A 22,365-nucleotide genomic window follows, 5' to 3' on the forward strand; every position below is an offset into this window, starting at 1 on the left:
ATGTTATTTCAACTTCATTCTCGAAAGTGTTCTCCCTTTAGTCTAATTAAATATTTCTTTTCTTTTTCTTTTTGAATTTAATTACAGTCACATCTTGCACTAAGAAGTTCACTTTGGGTTTAATGAGATTCTTAATGAGCTGTGAATAATGCTATTATGTAAGTTGTAAATAAAATGTACAAATATTCATTTTGAATACTTTTCTTCCCTTTCTTTTAAAGGTAAAGATGAAGAACAAATATATTTTTTATTTTTTTACATTTATTTCTTGTATAGCTCCTTTCAGCCACTAGGGGACCTCAGTGTGTAAGGATATACCCAGTCCCTTGTTTACCACAAAAGCATAACATGGGCCATGTACAGAAGAAAGTAAGACATTTTTTTGTTTTGTTTTGTTTTTGTCTTTATAAATTTATAGTTCGGTTTATGGTTTCAACATCCCAAAGTCAGTAACTGGTTTAACTGGTCATATCAAGGTGGGTATCGACTCAATGAATGAACCAAGATTCTCCAACTGCTGACATGAAATAGGCAGTACTGGCAGCACGTAACCAGTTGCAAACTGCACAGGGAGTGATGCTGCATTTTTAATGAAGATGAATTTGTAAGTAGTATGAAAATACGTTAGAAAAAAATCAGATGTTAAACACATGCAGCCAAAGCAGTAGATGAGTGTAAGTAATAGAAAAATTATTTCAGTATTAAAAAAGCACTGTATGGATATGGTTTAAGCACAATTGCAAATTTCACCAAAATAATATGTTTAGATGTTCGTAGGATGGTTTTCCTCTTATTCTTTCAGCTGCATCCATTATAATATTAGATGCTCTGAAAGCAAGTAAAGAATAATAAGTCCTATGTACAGTGCTTTAGAAACATATCAATATATTAAGACTGGTTAAACTTGAAGTTCTCTAATCACGTTGTACTACAGATCCCTGACCCCAGTTTTACAATTTGCTCTCCTGCACATACACCTGCAGCCAGTTCCACTTTCCTATATTGTTTGCCTCATTTATCTAGCTGTATTATGCTTTTGTTGTAATTCATTTCTTGCATGTTTCCTTGCATTTAACCACATGAAACCACTTGGCACCTGTTTGTGTTCATATGTGTCCTCCATGCAGCTGTTCTAACACATCTGTAAACATCTGGCTGAGGCCAGGGCTGTGCACGATGTTCACCTATTTGCCATGGCTCAGGTGGGGGCAGGGCACTCAACTTCCCTCACCCTAGACTTAAGGACAGATGTTGGGACATGCCGTGCCCTAGCATAGGAGCGGTCCTGATGTCGGTCGACCTGGGTGGGAAGGCTAACGCTGAATTGGTTGCTGAGCTGCTGCTGTGATAAGCCTTTAGTGTGGAACTGCTGCTGCTGTGATGAGATTGATGAGCGGTGTTGCTAAGGACCACGTTTCCTTTTAGACCATTTGGATGAAGTGGGCCATGACTGTCTCAGCCTAACCTGCTCTTATTTGCAACACTTAAATACTGTTTACTGACTAAACTATTCTCTGGAATGTAAATAAAGAACAAGATCTATATTTGTATTTGTTGACCTTATATCAAATTTCCATATAGACAAGGCCACGAGCTGCATTGTTGTTGTGAGATTGTTAAATACTTGTACACTTAAACATTATTTGTTAGAACATAGTAAAATGATACAGCTGTCATACTGAGAAGCCGAAAAGCTGAGCTACTCAGCTAACCTTTTCTTCTAGCCTCAAGTAAGGAAAACATTATTAATATAGTAACTTTTCCAGACGTACTGACCATAGCAATTTTATTTATATAGCACATATCATTATACTTAAACTCAATGTGCATAATGCAGTAGATAAAAAAGGGGTTAAGATTTGCATGTTTATAGTGTCTTAAATGTCATAGTGTTTAAAGTGCAAGCACATTTGTATAGCCTTTCTTCACTGCTGTATTGTGTTTCTTCCATTATAGACACCACTGATTTGTCTGCAGCAGCTAAAAAGTCAACAAAACAAAGTAAGTGACATTAAAATGAAGAAGAGAAAATGAAGAAGTAACATCACTCATCAAATACAAACATAAATAGTCAACATCTGAGGAACTATTCAGTGAATTGTGCAGACAGTCTTAAAGACAGAGCAGTTCTGATACTGATTGAAATTGAAGATAAGATATAACAGAGAAAGAGACACATGTTGAAACAGGTGGGATGGAAAGAGATTGTAGTACTCCCAACTTACCTCTCATTACATCTGAGAGAGGGTAAAAGGTAAAACGGGTGTATTGCAATAGAGTCCGTCCGATGAGGTGTGTGATTGTCTGTCCTACCGCACTACTTGTACAGTAGAGGATTGTAGTCCATCAATGTGCAAATGAATGTGCAAGTACCACTATGAAAGCATGAAACTCATAAATCTTACAACACAAAATAAGTATTATTAAATTAGTAAAATTAGTATCCGCAATAAAGATTTTTTCATACATTGTATACATTCTACCACAGGCAAAGTTGCCTCCATTTTTATAGTTTTTATTAATATTTTGTAATAATTTATTTGTAATAACCTATTCTGTTTTGGGAGTGTATTTTTATGTATTATATTATACATACACATTAAAAGTGAATCTCTGTCCAAAAAGTGCACTCAGTTTACTTTTTACTCACTATGAGCATCATTCATTATTCTCCCCCAGTAATTAAGGGCAGGATATGTATTTTTTTTTTTATTCCAATTCATTCTTCTTTGGCAGCATTTAAATAACCTTGATCAGATTTGATGGTTTTCTTACAGACTTTTCAAAAAAGTGTTTTGCTTTTCTTTCACAAATGTGGGATTAAATTGTGTTAAAATGTACAAAACAGTGATGTCATGTTTTGTGACGAGGACCCAGGCACAGAGAGACTTGTTGAATTTAAGAATCTTGTGATTTAATAAAGAAATTTGCAGACTTGCACAGAGATGGTAAAATTATGATGACTGATAATGGAGATGAAGACAACAGACGATGAGGACAGGGAGGAACAGGGGTTTAAATGCACCAAAGTGACAGTCAGAGAGAACTCGGGACAAAATTTAAGGATGCAGGGACTGACAAACAGATTTATCTTGCCTGGCTGGGCTCTGATCCTAGAATCACCCCTGGTCTTTACGCTGTCAGCTGCCTCTTCTTCTCTCATTCTCCCCCCTCCCTCTCCTGCTGCTACTTCAATCATGAAACTGATCAATGATCAGCTGATCGGCGTTTCTGCCGCAAGTCCCATCTCTCTTGCTTGTTTATCTCCCGCTTTGCGCCAGAAAGAGGAAACTAGCAGAGGTCGCGTTAAACAGCAGAAGCGCCTTTAAACTTGATAAGCTGTTGTTAGAATTTATTTAATATTATTTTCTAGTATCAGCTGATGTTTGTTGGAGCCACGGCTGTAAAAGCTGCTGGTCATCCAATCCAATCCAATCCAACTTTATTTATATAGCACTTTTAAAAACAACAAAGTTGACCAAAGTGCTTTCCAATAATAAAACAGAGATAGCAGTTAAAACCATACTTTAAGCATACAATGAAATCAATAAACAAAACAAATATATAATTGAAAAAGAAGATAAAAATAAATCAACATGAGTAAAATAAACAATAAGATATACAATGAATAAGATTAACAAAGTAAAAAGATTAAGAATGACCAACAGCTGACTAAAAACTGACTACAAACTGGCTCTGATAACACTCAGTCTCACTTGGTAAATTTCATTCATCTTCCGCCCCCCTCCCATGTGGTGTAGTCATGATATCGCTTTGGTTATCTGGTGAGAGGGAAACATGAAGATGAAACCAGGAGATGTCCTTACTGAATCATCAGAGCTGAACAGGTGATAGAGAAACAGGTTTACCTTTTAGGTGACATGAATGGTGTCATGGTCCTGAGTCTGAGGACTCTGTGTTTTGTGTTTCTTTATATTCTTCTATATTCTTGTTTATTCTGCCGTGTCTTTTGTTTAGGTTTGCTATGTGTTAGTGTGTTGTTTCATGCCTGCCTGTGTTCCCTCTGTTTGTCCATGGTGTCACTGTGTCTGCTCGTGAGTCTGCCTGCCAAGTTCAGTGTCCGTTCTGGTTCTCTGTGTCTGTTAGTTTCCTGTTTTATTCTGAGAGTTCATGTCTCATGTCAATGTGTTCAGTTTTACCTTTCTCTTGTCTCGTTAGCCTAATTTCTCCCAGCTGTGTCTCCCTCCTGTTGCCCATTTCCTAATTACTCCCCTGTGTATTTAAGCCCTGTGTTTTCCTGTGCTCCCTGTTGTGTTGTACCTGCAACTTGCTGTGTGTTCATGAGTTCCAGTCCTCCTGCACCTCAGTTTAGAGTTTTGTTTGCTTTTGTGAGTTTTACTTTATGTTGAAGTTTTGTTCCAGCAATAAAGCTGCATTTTCAGTTGAAACCTCGTTTCCTAAGAGTCCTGCATTTTGGGTCCACCGCTCCTGCCTGCCTGCCATACAGCCAACCATGACAGAACGACGTGACCATAACCTGGACCCAGCAGGCTCATCTCGGGAGAGCGATCTCACCCGCGTCATGGGCCTCATAAAGCGAATTTCCCACACGAAGGATACTAAGGCAATGGCGATTGGATTAAATGCTATCGGAACAATCCTCGAGGGGAAATCCACATCTCCGCCAACTTAAGGGATTTATGAGCTTAATGGACGAGCTGCACGAAGCCCAGGAGGTTCTTCAGGCTCGGGAGCTAGCAGTCTTTGCTCGTTTGCAGTACTCCACTCCGAGGCCTCCGCAGCAACCACAGCAGCAGACGGAGCTCGCCACGAAGCAGTGTGAGCTCCCTGCAACACAGCAGCAGCCGAACATAGAGCTTTCTGCGACACCACAGCGATCGCCGCGGCAGGATATCAACCCCTTGCCGTGGCCACAGAGTGAACTACTGACTCCGGTCTGCTCCAACTATCGCTCGCCAGCCTCTTTCCTTGCGGCCATATGGTTGCAGGATGAAGAGTCTGCCTCTCCGCCATTGCCGTTCTCCTCTGCAGTCTGTACTCCCACTTCCAGGAGGAAGCACCGGAGCCATCACCATTCCTCGCTACAGCCGCACTCTAGCCCCTCCAATCAGCAGCTGTGAGTAACCACGACAGTTCTTCCCGCACTCTTTCTGGGCATAACAATAAAACTGACTGTTTCTTCTGCTCCACCTGAGCCTGTTAACCCCGTATCAGCTATCCATGAATCAGCTAAAGCTGCGGCTTCCACCCCAGAGACAATTAACCTAAGCTCTGAGAACATTAAGACTGTTTTATTCTCTGAACTGCCACCTCAAGAGACTGTTCAGTGTGCGCCCAAATGTTTTTCTTGGACTGCAGACACTCATTTAAAGACCTCAAGTGGTAATGTTGCAGATATTGAAACATTCTTCAGGGCCTCCCCAGAGTCTGAGTGCCCTCCCTCAGCAGACCCCGGACCGCTAGAGGCTAAAGAGCCAGCATTTCCCGACTCATTTAAAAGCTCCACTGAGGCAGCTCGCTTGGCTGCTCCGGCCAGCAGCTCGCTTGGCTGCTCCACTGAGGCAGCTCGCTTGGCTGCTCCGGCCAGCAGCTCGCTTGGCTGCTCCGGCCAGCAGCTCGCTTGGCTGCTCCGGCCAGCAGCTCGCTTGGCTGCTCCGGCCCGCAGCTCGCTTGGCTGCTCCGGCCAGCAGCTCGCTTGGCTGCTCCGGCCAGCAGCTCGCTTGGCTGCTCCGGCCAGCAGCTCGCTTGGCTGCTCCGGCCAGCAGCTCGCTTGGCTGCTCCGGCCAGCAGCTCGCTTGGCTGCTCCGGCCAGCAGCTCGCTTGGCTGCTCCGGCCAGCAGCTCGCTTGGCTGCTCCGGCCAGCAGCTCATATTTCAGGACAGCATCAAGTAGCTCAGGGCCCGAGGAGCCCGTCCAGCCTCCTGCCTTGTCTGCTGACGGTTCTGGCGAGACCGTTCAGCCACCACCATCTCCACCACCTGCAACTTCCACACCACCAGCTATGTCAACTGGGTCACCAACCTGGTTGGCCCCCCGACTGTTTGACTTATGAACTTTTGTGCCGGCAACCTCCGGGTCGGCCTCTCGAACTGTTTGATCTGCTTCCCCTGCTCCAGTGTTTTGGGTATGGTTGCCTGCCACACAGCCAACCATGACAAATGGGTTGAAGGAAAGCTATGAACTGTTTCTGAGAGACAACTTACACCAGGATCCTTTTCTGTGTAGCTGACAGCTGGGAACTGTGCAGGGGCGGGTCTAGCAAAGTTTTGCCAGGGGGGCCAGGTAGAGCATTAACAGGGAAAGGGGGGCACAAAGAAATACTTTTCTTTCTTATTCTCATTTAAAATTTCTAGCTTTTAACAAATAATTATCTGACTCTTCCAACTGTTTTCATTCAAAGGCTTTATGGTTTTTCCTATAACACCTGGTGGGCCGGTCTCTAGTCAAAATGTCCGGGCTGATTTTGTTTTGTCCCAGTCCAGCCCTGTTTATAGCACACGTTGACTTCACAGTATATTTCGTGCATGCTTCATAGCCAATGTATCTGTAAGGCTGACCTGTCAGTCCCTCATGCCAAAAAGCAATTAAAGCAAAGTATACTTAATGACATGAACCTGGTAAAACTAGCAGAATAGTAATCTATATTTTTTTAAGTTGTTGTAATCAGCAAGCACAGGAAAAAATTACACTTTAAAACAGCCCATTTTTGAAGTCTTATGACTGCTCAAAGTACTTTAAGATACTAAAAGATACTCTGAAAAAGATCGACTTAAAAATATACTCTTACTTGTCATGTTTTCTAATCGCAACACAGACACGCAGATGAGAAGTGATACGGCCTTTCTATCATGTCTTTCGAAGTGTTATCAGTGTGGGCGTGGTTAAACAGGAAAAAGTTGTGTGCAAATGTGACTTGTGGCTTAAATCGCTTATTGCATATACTAGGACACTGGTGTGAATGTATTTTTAAAGCTTGTGTAATAGAAGAAATAAAAGAAAGAGACAGTGAGGAACAATGATTACAGTCTTTGTGTTTTGGATACCAGCACTTTGGTTTACAGGTAAGGATCCATTTAAAAGACATAACAGAAATATACAGAAAGTTCTACCTTCAAATGTTACTTCATAACATGCAGACAGGCGTGTTTGTTTCATCAGTCTTGGAACAGATGAGAACCAAGCTTTTTTTTTTTTTTTGTGCAAACTTTCCTACATCTGAAAAATATCTACACTAATATGTAATAGTAATGCAGGCGTTTTTCTTTCATATCTGCAGGAACACAGGGAGGAGTGAGTCTTTTGCCCTTAATTGTCAGAGATGGAAAGAAAGTCAGTTTGCCTTGTCCAAAGTGTAGCTTCTGGACATTCACTGGTTCAAATGGCGCAGCTGAACAAGAGCTTATTAATCAAATGAGCATTGGAGGAAAAGTTACGTCAGACAGACTGAGTGTCAACACAGACTGTTCTCTGGTTATACCCAAGGTAACAGTTGAGGATGCTGGTCAGTACACCTGCACAGTGCCTGAAAACACAGGGAGAAATCCCAGTTCTGTTCATCTCATTGATCTTTCTGTTGTTGTCAGTGAGTATTTACACTTTCAATATCTTCGAGTTCAAATTGCTGTTAGAGTTCATTACAGTGCAATAGATATGTTAGAATACTTATCAGTACCGAGTTAATCATTCTTTTTGCTATGCATTTTCACCAGTCACTGAACAGAAATATGGAGGTAATGTGACTTTGAACTGTTCTGTGTCGACTCCTAAAAAGTGTGATCAAGACATCAAGAAAGTGAAGTGGATCCACAACAGCACGGATGTCAATAGAGAGATTTCATATGTAAAAACATCACGGTCTTCGTGCTCCGCAACTGTCACCATAATGAATTTTACCTATAGTAACATATCACCTTATGACTTTATGTGTGTAGTTAGAATGCATGGCATCATGGAGCCTTTTGCCTTCAGCCCTCACTTAACAAGTAAGTAACTAAGGCAGAGTTTTATCAATTTTAAATTAAAATTAAACTAATGTGACTAATTACTACCGAAAGTATTTATTCATTTACATTTTCTGAAGCTTTATTGTCTGTATGTTCTGTTAGAATAGGTGCAGTTTCCAAGTGAACACTTGGCTGAATTTTGTTCTTTTATTTAGGTGAAGAAACAAATTCAACAACAATGTCTAAAAACAACACAAATACAGGTAAAACCACAACACAGTCTGACATGAAGGATGGTTTAAGCATTCAGGTTTGTGTTGGTCAATTAGTAAACAAGTGAATGTGCAGCAAAAACCATTGAAACTGAAATGAAAATTTTTGGGGGTTATTTTGACAGTGCTGTTTGATGTTAAGTCATATCAGATGGCAGGCTGACAGTTTTTTATTAAGCAGTTGATTGAGTTGTGTTTTGTTGTTCAGTTGAGAATGCAGAAACAAGACAATTTCATCATCATTAACACCAAATTAAGGATGTGATTTGGTTAAAGATAATAAAAAAACTGTTGCAAAAGTTACAGTGTGAAATTAATAACTTCAGATTATATTTACAAATTACAGAATTTGTATTTATTCACATGCCAAAAAAAAATGACAGAACAATCTGATGCATTTGATTAGATAATTTGTTGACACAGTTGAAGATGCTGGTTTTTACAATAATTATTATTACAACGTTGATTTTTTTCTTTTGCAATTCTTTTCTAGCAGTCACTGAAAAGAAACCTGGAGATAATAACTCCTCTATTTCGACTCCTGAAAACTGTGAACACACAAAAGTGAAGTGGATCCACAACATCACGGGTATCAGTAGAGATAACTCATATATAAAATATCACAGTCTTTGTGCTCTGCAACTGTGGCCATTCTGAATATTACAGCAACATATCAAGTTATGTCTTTATGTGTGCGTTACAATATATAATAACAAAGTGGAGCTTTTTCCTTCACCCCTCTTTCAACAGGTAAGTAATCAAGAGAGTTTTATGAATTTAAAAATAACTTTGAAATAACATCTGAAAACAACATAAATACAGGTATGACCACATTAGTGATGGTAAATTTGATTCTTTTGACTGAATCGAGTTTTAATGAGTCACTCACCAAAGTGAATCGGATTTTTGAGTCATTTGATTCACTGAGTCAGTTGACCAGAGGAAAAAAAAATGTATATTTTCATGTATATCCTACTGCTAAGATGAGTGATTCTAAAAGAAAACAACTATTTTATAGAGCAAAAAACATTTCTAAAATTAAGCAATTTCCTATCAAAATTGCTTAATAAACATTTATCTTGTTTATTTTTATTTTATTAGTATTTTGTGGTTAGTCACTAATTAGTATTTTCCTTAAATGTGTCAAATATATATTTTCTTATCTAAATGTCCACTGAGCTGTGAGCCAGGGGGCGGTAATGCGCCTTAACATTGGCAACCAAGAAGAAGAAGCTGTGAGCCAGGAGGGAGGGGGTGAATTGTCGTGTCCAAATTCATGGGCTGCATTCTCCTGAGGCCGCATTTGTAGACCGATTACGTCACAGCGACGCGCCGAGGGCTGTCCAAATTCGTAGACCCCTCCGAATGCAGCCGACAAATGCGTGCTCCTTTTTCCGAATTTGAAGGATGGGTCGGGTGTGTCCTTCGTGGCCCACCATATCCCAGAATTCATAGCGCGGCCCAGCCAAGCTCCAGTTTCTGGCTAATGGCGGCCACTACTAAGTTTTAAAATTACTCTTATTAATCTTTCTGGGTCACAAAATAAACTTTTAACATATTTTCAGGCGAGAAAGTAGCTGTGTAAACATCAAATATCTGCTCGGTTTATCAAGATATCGCATCTTTGCTAAAGTGCTTCGACGTTTTCGGAGACGTCTGCTACCCACCAGCTCGATAGCTAGCCGGGAGCTCGAGGCTTACTGATGCGGCCGAGAATGGCACAACTCCCGGCACATCGTTTTCAGATCACCGCGGACTTTCGCTGCTCGGGTTAAACGTTGTCAGCCGGTGATCAGCTGTGATCAGCTGATCACGGGGCCGGGGTTAAAAGAGAGACGCCACCCACCTGTTCGCCGCTCAGACATCATTCTCTTCGTGTCAGGAGCTCCGAAACTCTGCCGACGTCAGTCTCCGCCTGATTCAGCAACCGTGAGTGATTATCCCTTCAATCCTTTTTCTCTTCCCGGCTCCGCTCGCTCTCTGTCGGTAACGACCGTTCCGAAGCCACGCTTCGTGCACTGATCGTTACTAGAATAACTGTGTGCCTGCTCCAAACCCACCGCTAGCCTTCGCCGCGCTTGGGTCTAGCCAGCACGCCACACGGGCACGCCGAATTACTGTGTGTAACCCGCCCGGCCGTGACAAACGTAATATATAAGTCACTTAGACAACCTAAAAATGTTATTGTTGGGCTTTTTTCAGTGTTTTGTTTGTTCGTGAGTAAATCGGTTTGGCTGAGATTAAAGTTATTAGATTAGATAAAATGAAACTTTATTAATCCCCCGAGTGGGTTCCTCCTTGGTTTTTACACAGCTGACTAAACATCAAACAGAAAACTGATTAAACAGAAGTGTGAGATGGCCGAGAGTTTACTCCAGTGTCCTGTTATATTTTAGACAGCAAGGAGCAGACGGCTGAGTTTATTAAACTCCACCGAGACAGCGGTGACGCTAATCAGAAGGCTAGACCGTCCAATTTCACGGCCGTTTACTTCCGGCCTACCCGATCTTCTGAGGACCCGGCCCACGTAGACCGCGAAGGCCGGGTCCTCAGGAGGATGCAGCCCATGAATTTGGACACGACCAATGAGTCCTGAGTGATTCGCTTAAGCTTACGATTCAGCACAGGAGGGAGGGGGTGAGAGAGTCCTGAGTGATTCGTTCGCTCTACGATTCAGCACAGGAGGGAGGGGGTGAGAGAGTCCTGAGTGATTCGCTTACGATTCAGCACAGGAGGGAGGGGGTTAGTGAGTCCTGAGTGATTCACTTACACTTATGATTCAGCACAGGAGGGAGGGGGTTAGTGAGTCCTGAGTGATTCACTTACCCTACGATTCAGCACAGGAAGGGAGGGGGTGAGTAGCTCAAATGTGCTGTTAGCATGTTAGCAGAGCGATGCTACTGTGAATGGAGGAGCTATTGTCTTGATATGAGCTTCTACTCAGTGTTTTTTCTTCCAGTTCAGAGCAGAAATTTTTTTTGTTAAGATACTGGGTGTTGTGTTTTTCTCCACAATTTTAATTATAAGCTAGATACATTGCTGCTAACAGCAACAGGGATGAGTCAGTGAGTCAGTTGGGCTTGTGAATCATGATTCATGAGTCAGTAAAGTGATTCTCGAGTATTGAACGATATTCATGTTCATGATTTGCACATTACTAATAATGACAGTTACAGGGGTGATTAATCCTTTTGTCTTTAAATTTATCAATAAAACAGCTGCAGCTTTCACTGACAGCACATGTGGTACTTTAACCTTTGTACTGTTTTCTTCAGTTAATTTTGGAGTTACTACAAAGATTGAAGATATAGGATGATCTGTCACTGGGTGGTGCTGAGGACGGCTCCTATAATCACAAACAGAACAGAATCATCACAAACTGAAATATAAAGTTTCTCTCAAATCTGAAATAGAGCTGATTCCTTCTCTGTCCTCACACACTCGGGATCTGAAGTTGTTCAGTCCTACAGTTCTGCCGACAGCTGACATATGAGCTGTTTATTTTTTATTTGTTTTAAAGGCCTTATATCAGGGGTGGGCAATTCCAGGCCCCGAGGGCCGGTGTCCTGCAGGTTTTAGATCTCACCTTGGGTCAACACACCTGAATCACATGATTAGTTCGTTACCAGGCCTCTGGAGAACTTCAGGACATGTTGAGGAGCTAATTTAGCCATTTAAATCAGCTGTGCTGGTTCAAGGACACATCTAAAACCTGCAGGGACACCGGCCCTCGGGGCCTGGAATTGCCCACCCCTGCCTTATATACTAACACATTTTCTAATATCATGTTTACCTTTGAGTTGTTGATCAGAATCAGAATCAGAATCAGAATACTTTATTGATCCCTGGGGGAAATTATTTTTTGTTACAGTGCTCCATTTTAAACCAACATTAAGACAAGACAGACAATACGCTAACTAAGAATAGTACAATATCTACATATATATACATACATACATACATAAGTCACTTATAAATAAATATTTGGAAAAGAAACATGTGTAGTTGTAGCAGCAAACAGTGTGTTAAGTGGATGCGTTGTACAGGGAGATGGCCACAGGCAGGAATGATTTCCTGTGTCGTTCAGTGGTGCTTTTCGGTAATCTCAGTCTCTCACTGAACGAGCTCCTGTGACTGACCAACATGTCATGGAGTGGGTGGGAGGTGTTATCCAACATTGTCTTTATCTTGGACAGCATCCGCCTCTCCGACACCACCTTGAGGGAGTCCAGCTCCATCCCCACAACATTGCTGGCCTTACGGATCAGTTTATTAAGTCTGTTGGCATCTGCGACCCTCAGCCTGCTCCCCCAGCATGCAACAGCATAGAGGATCGCACTGGCCACCACAGACTCATAGAAAATCCTCAGCATTTTCTGGCAGATGTTGAAGGACCTCAGTCGCCTCAAAAAATAGAGACGACTCTGGCCCTTCCTGTAAAGTGCTGTGGTGTTTTTAGCCCAGTCCAGTTTATTGTCAATGTGTACTCCAAGGTATTTATAGTCCTCCACAATGTCAACACTGACCCCCTGGATTGAAACAGGGGTCAAGTGTTTCCTGGTCTTCCTGAAGTCCACGATCAGTTCCTTGGTCTTTGCCACGTTGAGCTGCAGATGATTCTGCTCACACCACGTGACAAAGGAGTCGACCACAGCCCGGTACTCTGTCTCATCATCCCTGCTGATGCATCCAACCACCGCAGAGTCATCAGAAAACTTCTGAAGATGGCAGGTCTCTGTGCAGTGGCTGAAGTCTGTGGTGTAGAGGGTGAAGAGGAAGGGGGAGAGGACAGTCCCCTGTGGTGCCCCTGTGTTGCTAATCACCTTGTCAGACACACACTGTGGGAGACGTACATATTGTGGTCTTCCTGTCAGGTAATCAACAATCCAGGACACCAGAGAAGCATCCACCTGCATCGCTGCTAACTTATCACCCAGGAGGGTCGGCCTGATGGTGTTGAAAGCACTGGAAAAGTCAAAAAACATGACCCTCACAGTGCTCGCCGGCTGGTCCAGATGGGTGTAGACACGATTGAGCAGGTAGATGATGGCGTCCTCTGTTCCGAGACGAGGCTGATAAGCGAACTGAAGGGGATCCAGATGTGGTCTTACTATGGGTCGCAGCTGGTCCAGGATGAGCCTTTCCAGGGTCTTCATGATGTGGGAGGTCAGTGCCACGGGCCTGTAATCCTGGGGGCCACTGGGACGAGGCGTCTTTGGTACAGGGACGAGGCATGATGTCTTCCACATCACCGGGACCCTCTGCAGACTCAGACTCAGCATAAACAGTTTATGAAAGACTCCACACAGCTGGGGGGCACAGGTCTTGAGGACAAGGGGACTCACTCCGTCTGGTCCAGCAGACTTGCCTGAGTGAAGTCTCCTCATTTGCATCTCAACCTGGTATTGAGTGAAGGTGATGGGTGGGGGAGGGGTGTCAGGAATCTCACAGGAGGCAACATGTGAAGAGAGAGGCTGGCACAGTGGTGTGGCTCTGGATTCCAGGCTGACTGCAGGTGAGGTTGTGGGGGTGGGAGCAGACACTGTGGTGTCGAATCTATTGAAAAACAGATCCAACTCGTCGGCTCTATTCTCACCTCCCTCAGCTCCCCTGCTGTTGGTTGGCCTGAATCCAGTGATGGTCTTCATGCCCCTCCACACCTCTCTCATGCTGTTCTGCTGGAGTTTCCACTCCAGCTTCCTCCTGTAATTGTCCTTAGCCTCTCTGATCTTGTCCTTTAGTAACACCTGGACCTTCCTCACCTCCTCTTTGTTGCCCCCTCTGAAAGCCCTCTTCTTGTTGTTGAGGAGGGCTTTGATGTCCTTAGTCACCCACGGCTTGTTATTTGGGTAACAATGAACAGTCTGAGCTGGAACAATGGAGTCGGTGCAGAAAGTTATGTAGTCTGTGATACACTCAGTAAGCCCATTGATGTCCTCGGCGTGAGGCTCACAGAGTGTTTCCCAGTCGGTCACCTCGAAACAGCCCTGTAGTTCCGCTATTGCCTCCTCTGACCACCTCCTAACAGTCCTGGTGGTCACAGGTTCCCTCCTCACAATTGGCACATAGCGGGGGGTGAGGTGAATCAGGTTATGATCTGACCTACCAAGTGGGGGGAGGGAGGAGGAGCTGTATGCATCCTTGACGTTAGCATACAGTTGCTTTATAAATGGACATCTGCAAAGATGAGATGATGGAGCAGGTTTCAGTCGAGGTTCAGTCTGCTGCTGCATCCTGGTCACAACATACGGAGGTGTTATCAGCGGTGGTATTGAACCAGAAATATTAATGCTTCAAATTATTTGTCCTAAAGGATGCAAGCTGTACAGAGTGACTTTGTGAACATAACTCATTAAAAATAATTCGGACAGTTTTTTAACCTGAATATTTGTAACAAACTCAGGAAAAAAGAAATACTAAAAAAATAAGCAGAGGAAAAATTTAATATTTTAACTTAAGCTGACAAGCGGAAGTAGTTGGTTTCAGTACATAAGTATCGGGCGTTGCTATTTAATCCGTAGCTATTGACTAATGAGGGGTTACTGAAGTGCCAGGTTTTTAAAAGTTGGCGTTAATGTCCTTCCACATGTGGAAAGCGACAGAAAACATGCTGCTGTTTGCACATATTTAATAATCAGCTCTCCACAGGAGCAGAAGCAGAGTCCAGCTTGTTGCTCTTACAGTATAATACTCATAATAAAAGTACAGTAACCGTGGTTAGTCACTAAGCAGCCCGGTGCGTTTCTCTTGATTTCTTTAGTCAGGGTAAATTCATTCACCTGCCACGGGTTAGCTAAATGAACTTTACAAAACAAGTTTCCCCGACAGCCGAGTGCTCATTTTAGCTAGCTATGTAGCTAGCTAAGGACCTAAATTACGGATTAGCTTACAAACACATTTAACTTCCCAAAAATAATGCGGTGGGGCCTCAGGTCCTCCTGTCCAGTAGTCCAATTTACTGAAGAACACCTCAGGCTGTCACTTTGAAATAGTTGGTAATGTAAACGCTGGACCTCTCAGCATCTGCCATTCCCGAACAGACACATGCAAGTTTGTCCGTGACCGCAGCCGCGTCGTCAGTGTTTTCTCCAGTCATTGGTTAGCATTATAATATATGCAAATACATGTGGGTTGGAATCCCCGCCCCCCCAGCGCGCCCCCGGACGCCAAAACAGTGCCAGCAGAGTGAAACTGAAAAATGTTTTGAAACCAAAAAATGGATTGAAACCAAAAAGTGGATTGAAACCGAAAAAAAATGGATTGAAATTGAAAAAAAAAAAAAAAACAATTGTAAGCGGAAAATTTTTTTTTATTGTTTTTCACAATCACTTTTTTTTTTTTTGTTTCAATACAAGATTTTTCAGTACTTTTATTTCAGTTACAATATTTTTTTTCGGTTTCAATATTTTTTTCGGTTTCGTTTCAAGGTGGCATCGTTCTGATTCCATACAAACCCAGGTGTAGGGCACGAGAGACACGACCACATTTTTGCACTTTTCAGTACACTTATTGCAGCTGTCGACATACACACGCGGCTGCAGCTTTTCGGCTACAGCCTATGCACATCAACAACAACAGGACCTAGTTTATCCTGTTTTAAGCCAGCGAGGCATGATTAGGGATGCCACTCAGGTGCGTCCGCCTCCCCTATAGCCACGCCACAGCAGATAAAAACAGGCTGTGTGAGAACAGGCAAGAGTGAATAGTATTAAACTCTCACTAATTTATATATTTTTTCATCTACGTTCACAAGTTTCAGCCTAAGACTGAACATTATTTTTCCATGTTTGGCCAAGTTCACATTCTGCTTAACTTGTTTCCTTTTTTTGAAGAAGTGGTGCAGAATAATGAAGCAAATGAAAGTTGTTTGTTTAAAACGAAACTTACTGAAGGATTTTAATTGTGAATGAGTTTATTATCTAAATAAAGTTGAAGCAAGGCTTTTTTGTCATTGTTTTGTTTTTGTTTCTTCCTGCCATGTGGGGAATGATGTAAAGGGTTTGAGAACCACTGGTTTAATTTAAAGAAGACAAATAGATGTAAAAGTTGCTGTGGGAAACCAAACTTCAGATTGCATTAATTTTAAAATATACTTTCATGTTTTCATTCTTTTTCCAGTCTGGTGCAGGCTCATTGTTGTCGTTGTGAGTCTGGCAACACTCATAACGGTTGTTCTGATCGTCAACATATTGACAAAAGCTGGTGAGAATAGTCATATGTAAACAAAAGGGTGGAAAAATCTGAATTTTGTTTTTGGAATCTGAACTTAAATCTTTTTTTTTTGTCTTTTCAGTTGCAAAAGCAAAAATGGATGGAAACATGGTGAGTCTGTTAAACAGATTACAAAGTCAACTGTGAATAATCCATTTGTAAATCAACCCCTCCTTATACACAAATCTTATAACCAGCTTTACCATAATTGAATCTCTGGAATGAGTACCTTCTCATGCAGTTCCAGTACAAACAGGCTTCTCATCCTGTGGTGTGATATGTGCCTCTATTGTAGCTTAAATAACCATGATAAATAATACCAAATAAGCTGAAATTTCATGGAAACTAAAAATCTCACATGATTTAAATCCTAGCAGCGTTTTGAGTTTGGAGAAATGTCTGACTTATTTTGACTATCGAAATAAAATAAAAAAATCCATCTATAAACTGAGTTCCATTCATGGACATGTTTTTGTAAAAAAACAAAAAAAAAAAAACAAAAAAAAAACCCATCACACCAAAGCTACAGACAGCTACAGCCCATTATTTTCATGGTTAATTTTATTCATTGATAGCATTTTTTATCCTAAGTTTTGGATGGAACTGTGCACCAAATGAGGGTCATGTCATGTTCTGGGTATTATAATGCAATTTCTTTAGTATAATTACCTTGTGCTAAATGAAGGGTAATGAATGAATGAAAGAGCCAATCACTCACAAGAAACAACAGAGAAGAATCTCCATTTGACAAAATTGGACTGGCATTCACAGTGCTAGACTTTTCAATAAACCTCATAAAATCACACTTGAATCCACATTTATAGCACACGTTGACTTCACAGTATATTTCGTGCATGCTTCATAGCCAATGTATCTGTAAGGCTGACCTGTCAGTCCCTCATGCCAAAAAGCAATTAAAGCAAAGTATACTTAATGACATGAACCTGGTAAAACTAGCAGAATAGTAATCTATATTTTTTAAGTTGTTGTAATCAGCAAGCACAGGAAAAAATTACACTTTAAAACAGCCCATTTTTGAAGTTTTATGACTGCTCAAAGTACTTTAAGATACTAAAAGATACTCTGAAAAAGATCGACTTAAAAATATACTCTTACTTGTCATGTTTTCTAATCGCAACACAGACACGCAGATGAGAAGTGATACGGCCTTTCTATCATGTCTTTCGAAGTGTTATCAGTGTGGGCGTGGTTAAACAGGAAAAAGTTGTGTGCAAATGTGACTTGTGGCTTAAATCGCTTATTGCATATACTAGGACACTGGTGTGAATGTATTTTTAAAGCTTGTGTAATAGAAGAAATAAAAGAAAGAGACAGTGAGGAACAATGATTACAGTCTTTGTGTTTTGGATACCAGCACTTTGGTTTACAGGTAAGGATCCATTTAAAAGACATAACAGAAATATACAGAAAGTTCTACCTTCAAATGTTACTTCATAACATGCAGACAGGCGTGCCTAAAAATGCCTAAAGATTAGAGTCATTATATTGTTACTGGAAAATGTGACTATGTCAGACAACTCATGAATGTAATTCTGCTTTATTTCACAGGGGTATAATGAGGAAGATGATGAAACAGTGAAGCAGGAAAATGCCCAGCCTTCTGATGAGGGCTGAACAACATCAGTGTGCTATATATTTGCACAAGAACCTTTAAAACAGAAACTCATTTTAACTCAGTATAAATTTGGGCAGCATTTAAGTCCTAATGCAATGCAGTAATCGTATTTCACTAAATATATTTTCTGTTATTAGTTATTAAAACATTTCTATTTTTGGACCAGAAAAGAACAAGAAGAAAAAAACCAAGCAAAGCAAAAACTACTGGTGTCCCTCAATCTGTAGGTGTAGAGAATAATGGTACATAATCAAAATATTACGACCAATACATGACAAAACAATTCAGGCTGAGGCACTTTTATTCCTTGATTTGGAAAAGGAATAAAATGCTCCTATTTAAGTAGGCAATGGGCATTAATAGATCTTCATACCCTGAATGGGTAAACTGTCTTAAAGCCTATTAACATATTTTAAGGAACCCAATGGATCTTTTTGCCTCTGTGGCACTCCAAGGCACAGCCTAGTTCTTTAAAAAGCAGTTGTACAGAATATCTACTGATATTCACCAAAGCAGCTGTATCAAAAAATATCTCTCCATGTACAAATGTCAGAATGGCGATGGTCTGCAGAATGTATCTGATAGGTTTGTAGCTTGAACCCATCCGCTGGAACGTTGAAGACAATATAATTACACTGCAAAGCAAGACACAAGTAGGCAAAGTTCTTCATGTTACTCATGCATGAGGGAGTCCTGCCTGGAGCCAAGTGTCGTTCCACCACTTGACCTCCGTCAGACTCTCAGCCAGGCTCCCCATAGCACTCCTTTTATTGTGGTTACATGAATATGCATAGGGTCATTAACATATAGCATCTTACATAGGTATACATGTAAACAAAGAATACTGTGTGTGTGTGTGTGTGTGTGTGTGTGTGTGTGTGTGTGTGTGTGTGTGTGTGTGTGTGTGTGTGTGTGTGGGGGGGGTCAGAGTGTGACCCCATAAACGACTTCCTTAACCTGCTGGTCTGGAAAATCCAACAGTTCATCTAAACAAAAAGCACTTGGACTAGAACAGACGTAGCTACATTAATCCTACCATAAAACAATAAGGGAAGGTACGACCTCTCTCGTGCTCCCAGGATGTGGGTGTGCATTCTAGTGTGGAATACACACCAAGCCTTTGCAGCCTGCTAAAGATCACACAACCTATCACTACACAATTAATTATACACCTCTAAGCATACATGGTTAAATATTTCTAAGCATAAATGACAATCAACAATACAAAACCTAACAGTATCATATGCAGAGATGGGCAGTAACGTGTTACTTGTAACCCCTAAACTTCCAAGCAAGCACCGCGTGCGCTACGATGTAATGGGAAATTCACAGAGAAACTCGCGGATTCTTCAACTGACCGCTGCGGCACACCTGCACCAGGGCAAACATCCGCCCACCCCACTCCTGCTTTACAGGTCAAAATAGAGCAACAGGACCGCTAGTCTTTGACTTTATTTATTTTCTGCTGTGTTTTACTTGCATCTATTTGAAAGGGAGAGTGTAAACACAAAAAAATATTTTATTTTATGTGCTGGAATGTGTAGAAAATAGGTTTAAATATTAAACAAATTTCTTCCAGTCAGTGAATGTTGCATATAATTAAATTTTTGCTTGATGCATAAAGTTAAAAGGTTAAAACTAATAAAACAAGTTTTAAAAAGAGACTTTTCCATTTGATTACATTCTGTATGATGGATTATGCAAAAAAGTAGAATTGGGCTGAAAGAGCTATTGCTTTATCATCTATTCAGGTTGTAAATCGTGTTTTTAAAAAGTAACTAAGTAATTAATTACTTTTGAAAATAAGTAATCAGTAAAGTAATGGGATTACTTTTAAGGGAAGTAATCAGTTACTGATTACTTTTTTCAAGTAACTTGACCAACACTGATCATATGTGCTCACCTGTCTTAACCTTGACATCAAATATATCAATAATAAATATTTGTTATATTTTTACATTTTATATTTTGTGCTTTATATCCATTCGTGCAAGCACTTCGACATGTAAAGGTTAATATAATTTAGACCTGAGTTGAGGAATTTTTCAACTGTAAAAACTTGAACTTATTTTTATGACTGTCAGTAAGAAGTAGTTGGAAATGAATTAGGGGAAGTTTTTGTAAGTCATGTTTTTAAAGATGTGCTCTAATGAGCTTTGAGTCTTATAGTTATAATATTTTAGCATAACGCAATTTGCAAATAAAGAAATGCTTAAGAACTCTGTTGTTGTTTTGTATCTTATGTTCTTCCAGTCAGGCCTCCTATTTCCATTCTTAAACTTGTGTGTCATTTGAATACAGCCACTTGCCTTTTCACCTCTTACTTTTTAAAGCCATTTTAGAGCTTTTTACAGTTTGATAAATGATTCCACTTTTGAAAATGTACTGCAGTCCCAAAGCAAAGTTCCTTGTTTGGATCTTTGTTTTGTAGGTAGACAATGCTTTCAGATATGGAAAGGGAAAATCTGTAAGTTTGAATTAAATGTTACTCAAACTGTAGCACCGTACTGTAGTGATGTGGGAATCTCAACAGTATTGAACATGGCGGCACGTTAATGATTACAAACATTTTTCAGTCATTAGTTTTCTCTGCCAGCCTTTAAGGTAATAAAACAAAAATCTAGCTATAATTTCATAAACTTCAGCACTCTGGAGTACAATAATGAAGATCTGAGAAGTATTTCGTATAAAGACATGGATTCCCTTCAGCAGCAAAGGAGCTACACCCACCAAAAAAAACTGCCTTGACGAATTCCCAAGAGCAGCCTCTACATCAGGGGTGTCCAACTCCAGGCCTCAAGGGCCAGTGTCCTGCAGGTTTTAGATGTGTCCTTGATCCAACAAAGCTGATTTAAATGGCTAAATTACCTCCTCAACATGTCTTGAAGTTCTCCAGAGGCCTGGTAATGAACTAATCATTCGATTCAGGTGTGTTGACCCAGGGTGATATGTAAAACCTGCAGGACACCGGCCCTTGAGGCCTTAAGTTGGACACCCCTGCTCTACATACACCAGTGATAAGGTGGACTCGGAATCTATAGATAAGGAATTGTCCAGTTCTGACACATGCCTGTCCTTACTGGAAATTCTCTACAGTGGAAAACTCAGTGGAGTTCAGCCAGCAGCAGGTGGAATCACTTTTTGCAGAAAATGCAGACCTCAGAGTTGGTAAATTCCCTCACCGAGACTCTTGGAAGAAACTGTGATTGAGGGATGATGGACTACTTGTTTTAAGGCATCCTGGAGAAAGCAGGAGAAGACCCAGAAACAAAGATGAGAGAGTTCATCCAGACTTACCTGAAACTCCTGGTATAAAACAGCAGCTTTCATAGTGCCTTTCATGTTGCATATTTAATGTTTCTGATATCCAAATATTTGATGCTATTAACACGATTACTGCAATACTTGATTAGAAGGGGGTAGATCAACATTTTTGATTAATTGACTTTGTGGGGGAACTGTCAACCCAGGAAGTTCCTGTTGTCATCATATTAGCTTCCTGTCCTGTTCTCATCATAACAACTGCCCCCTGCTGGCTGAAACAATGTACCTTCAAACTTTCAGCACTGTTAACATATTGCCATCTATCACTTTTACAGCAGCAGTCACTTTGTTTTGCAAAAATGTGAAAGATTATTAGGAAAAATTTACCTAAACTAACACTCCCTTCAGTAGTTCTAACGCAGCAATAGTAACATTGCTTGATTTGGGAAGATTCACTAACATTTAAAAAAAAAAAAATCAGACAGCGTGTCTTAGACAGAGAAGGTCACAGCTGAGGATGCTGGTCTTTAAACCAGTAGAAAGTTCAGGGACAAAAAGAAGATCAAGAGATTTCTGCTGTTATCTGTGTGATTAAGAGTCAAAATGTTAATTGCTCAAAATATCTCATCATGTCATAATAAATGCGTCATAACTTTTGCACTGTCAACTTCCTGCTGTGACAAAACAAATTTCCCACGTGTGGGACTAATAAAGGTTATCTTATCTTATCTTATCTTATCTTATCTTAAAATATCCATCATCCAGCAGTTCTCTTCTGATTATTCTTATTATTTTCTTGGGTCATAATACAATATCATAATAATAATCTCTACATTGAGGTTTTCTGAAATGTTTTATCCTTTTTTTTCCTTCCACCAGGCACTGAATATATTAAAAAAAAACATTGCAGTCATGTTAACCCGCTCTATTCTGAAATGCAAATACAAAGTTAAGTGGCTGTATGAGGATATATTAATTTTTTTTTTTAAAGATATGAAGACTGCAAGAAATCAGTTCTATTTTACTCTGTAACTGTTGACATGAAGAAGATGCGTAT

General features: G+C 40.8%; 1 protein-coding gene across 1 annotated transcript; it reads left to right on the forward strand.

Moving 5' to 3' along the window:
• The first annotated feature begins 4,283 nt into the window (after positions 1-4,283).
• Positions 4,284-18,205, forward strand: LOC113037576 (uncharacterized). The gene is made up of 8 exons (XM_026194815.1): positions 4,284-5,098; positions 7,259-7,331; positions 7,640-7,964; positions 8,141-8,188; positions 8,691-8,786; positions 16,316-16,399; positions 16,491-16,519; positions 17,978-18,205. Exons 1-8 carry the CDS (start codon positions 4,605-4,607, stop codon positions 18,041-18,043), a joined length of 1,215 nt encoding a protein of 404 aa, XP_026050600.1. The 5' UTR covers positions 4,284-4,604; the 3' UTR covers positions 18,044-18,205.
• The last annotated feature ends 4,160 nt before the right edge of the window (positions 18,206-22,365 follow it).

Source organism: Astatotilapia calliptera, chromosome 15 (genome assembly GCF_900246225.1).
Source record: "Astatotilapia calliptera chromosome 15, fAstCal1.2, whole genome shotgun sequence".
Lineage (NCBI taxonomy): Eukaryota > Metazoa > Chordata > Actinopteri > Cichliformes > Cichlidae > Astatotilapia > Astatotilapia calliptera.

Coding starts and splice junctions, on each gene's coding strand:
- LOC113037576 (XM_026194815.1), top strand. CDS start 4,605: ATGCTATCGGAACAATCCTCGAGGGGAAATCCACATCTCCGCCAACTT. Junction 7,332..7,639: donor GTCAGTTTGCCTTGTCCAAA/GTGTAGCTTCTG, acceptor TAGATATGTTAG/AATACTTATCAGTACCGAGT. Junction 7,965..8,140: donor CTTCAGCCCTCACTTAACAA/GTAAGTAACTAA, acceptor TCTTTTATTTAG/GTGAAGAAACAAATTCAACA.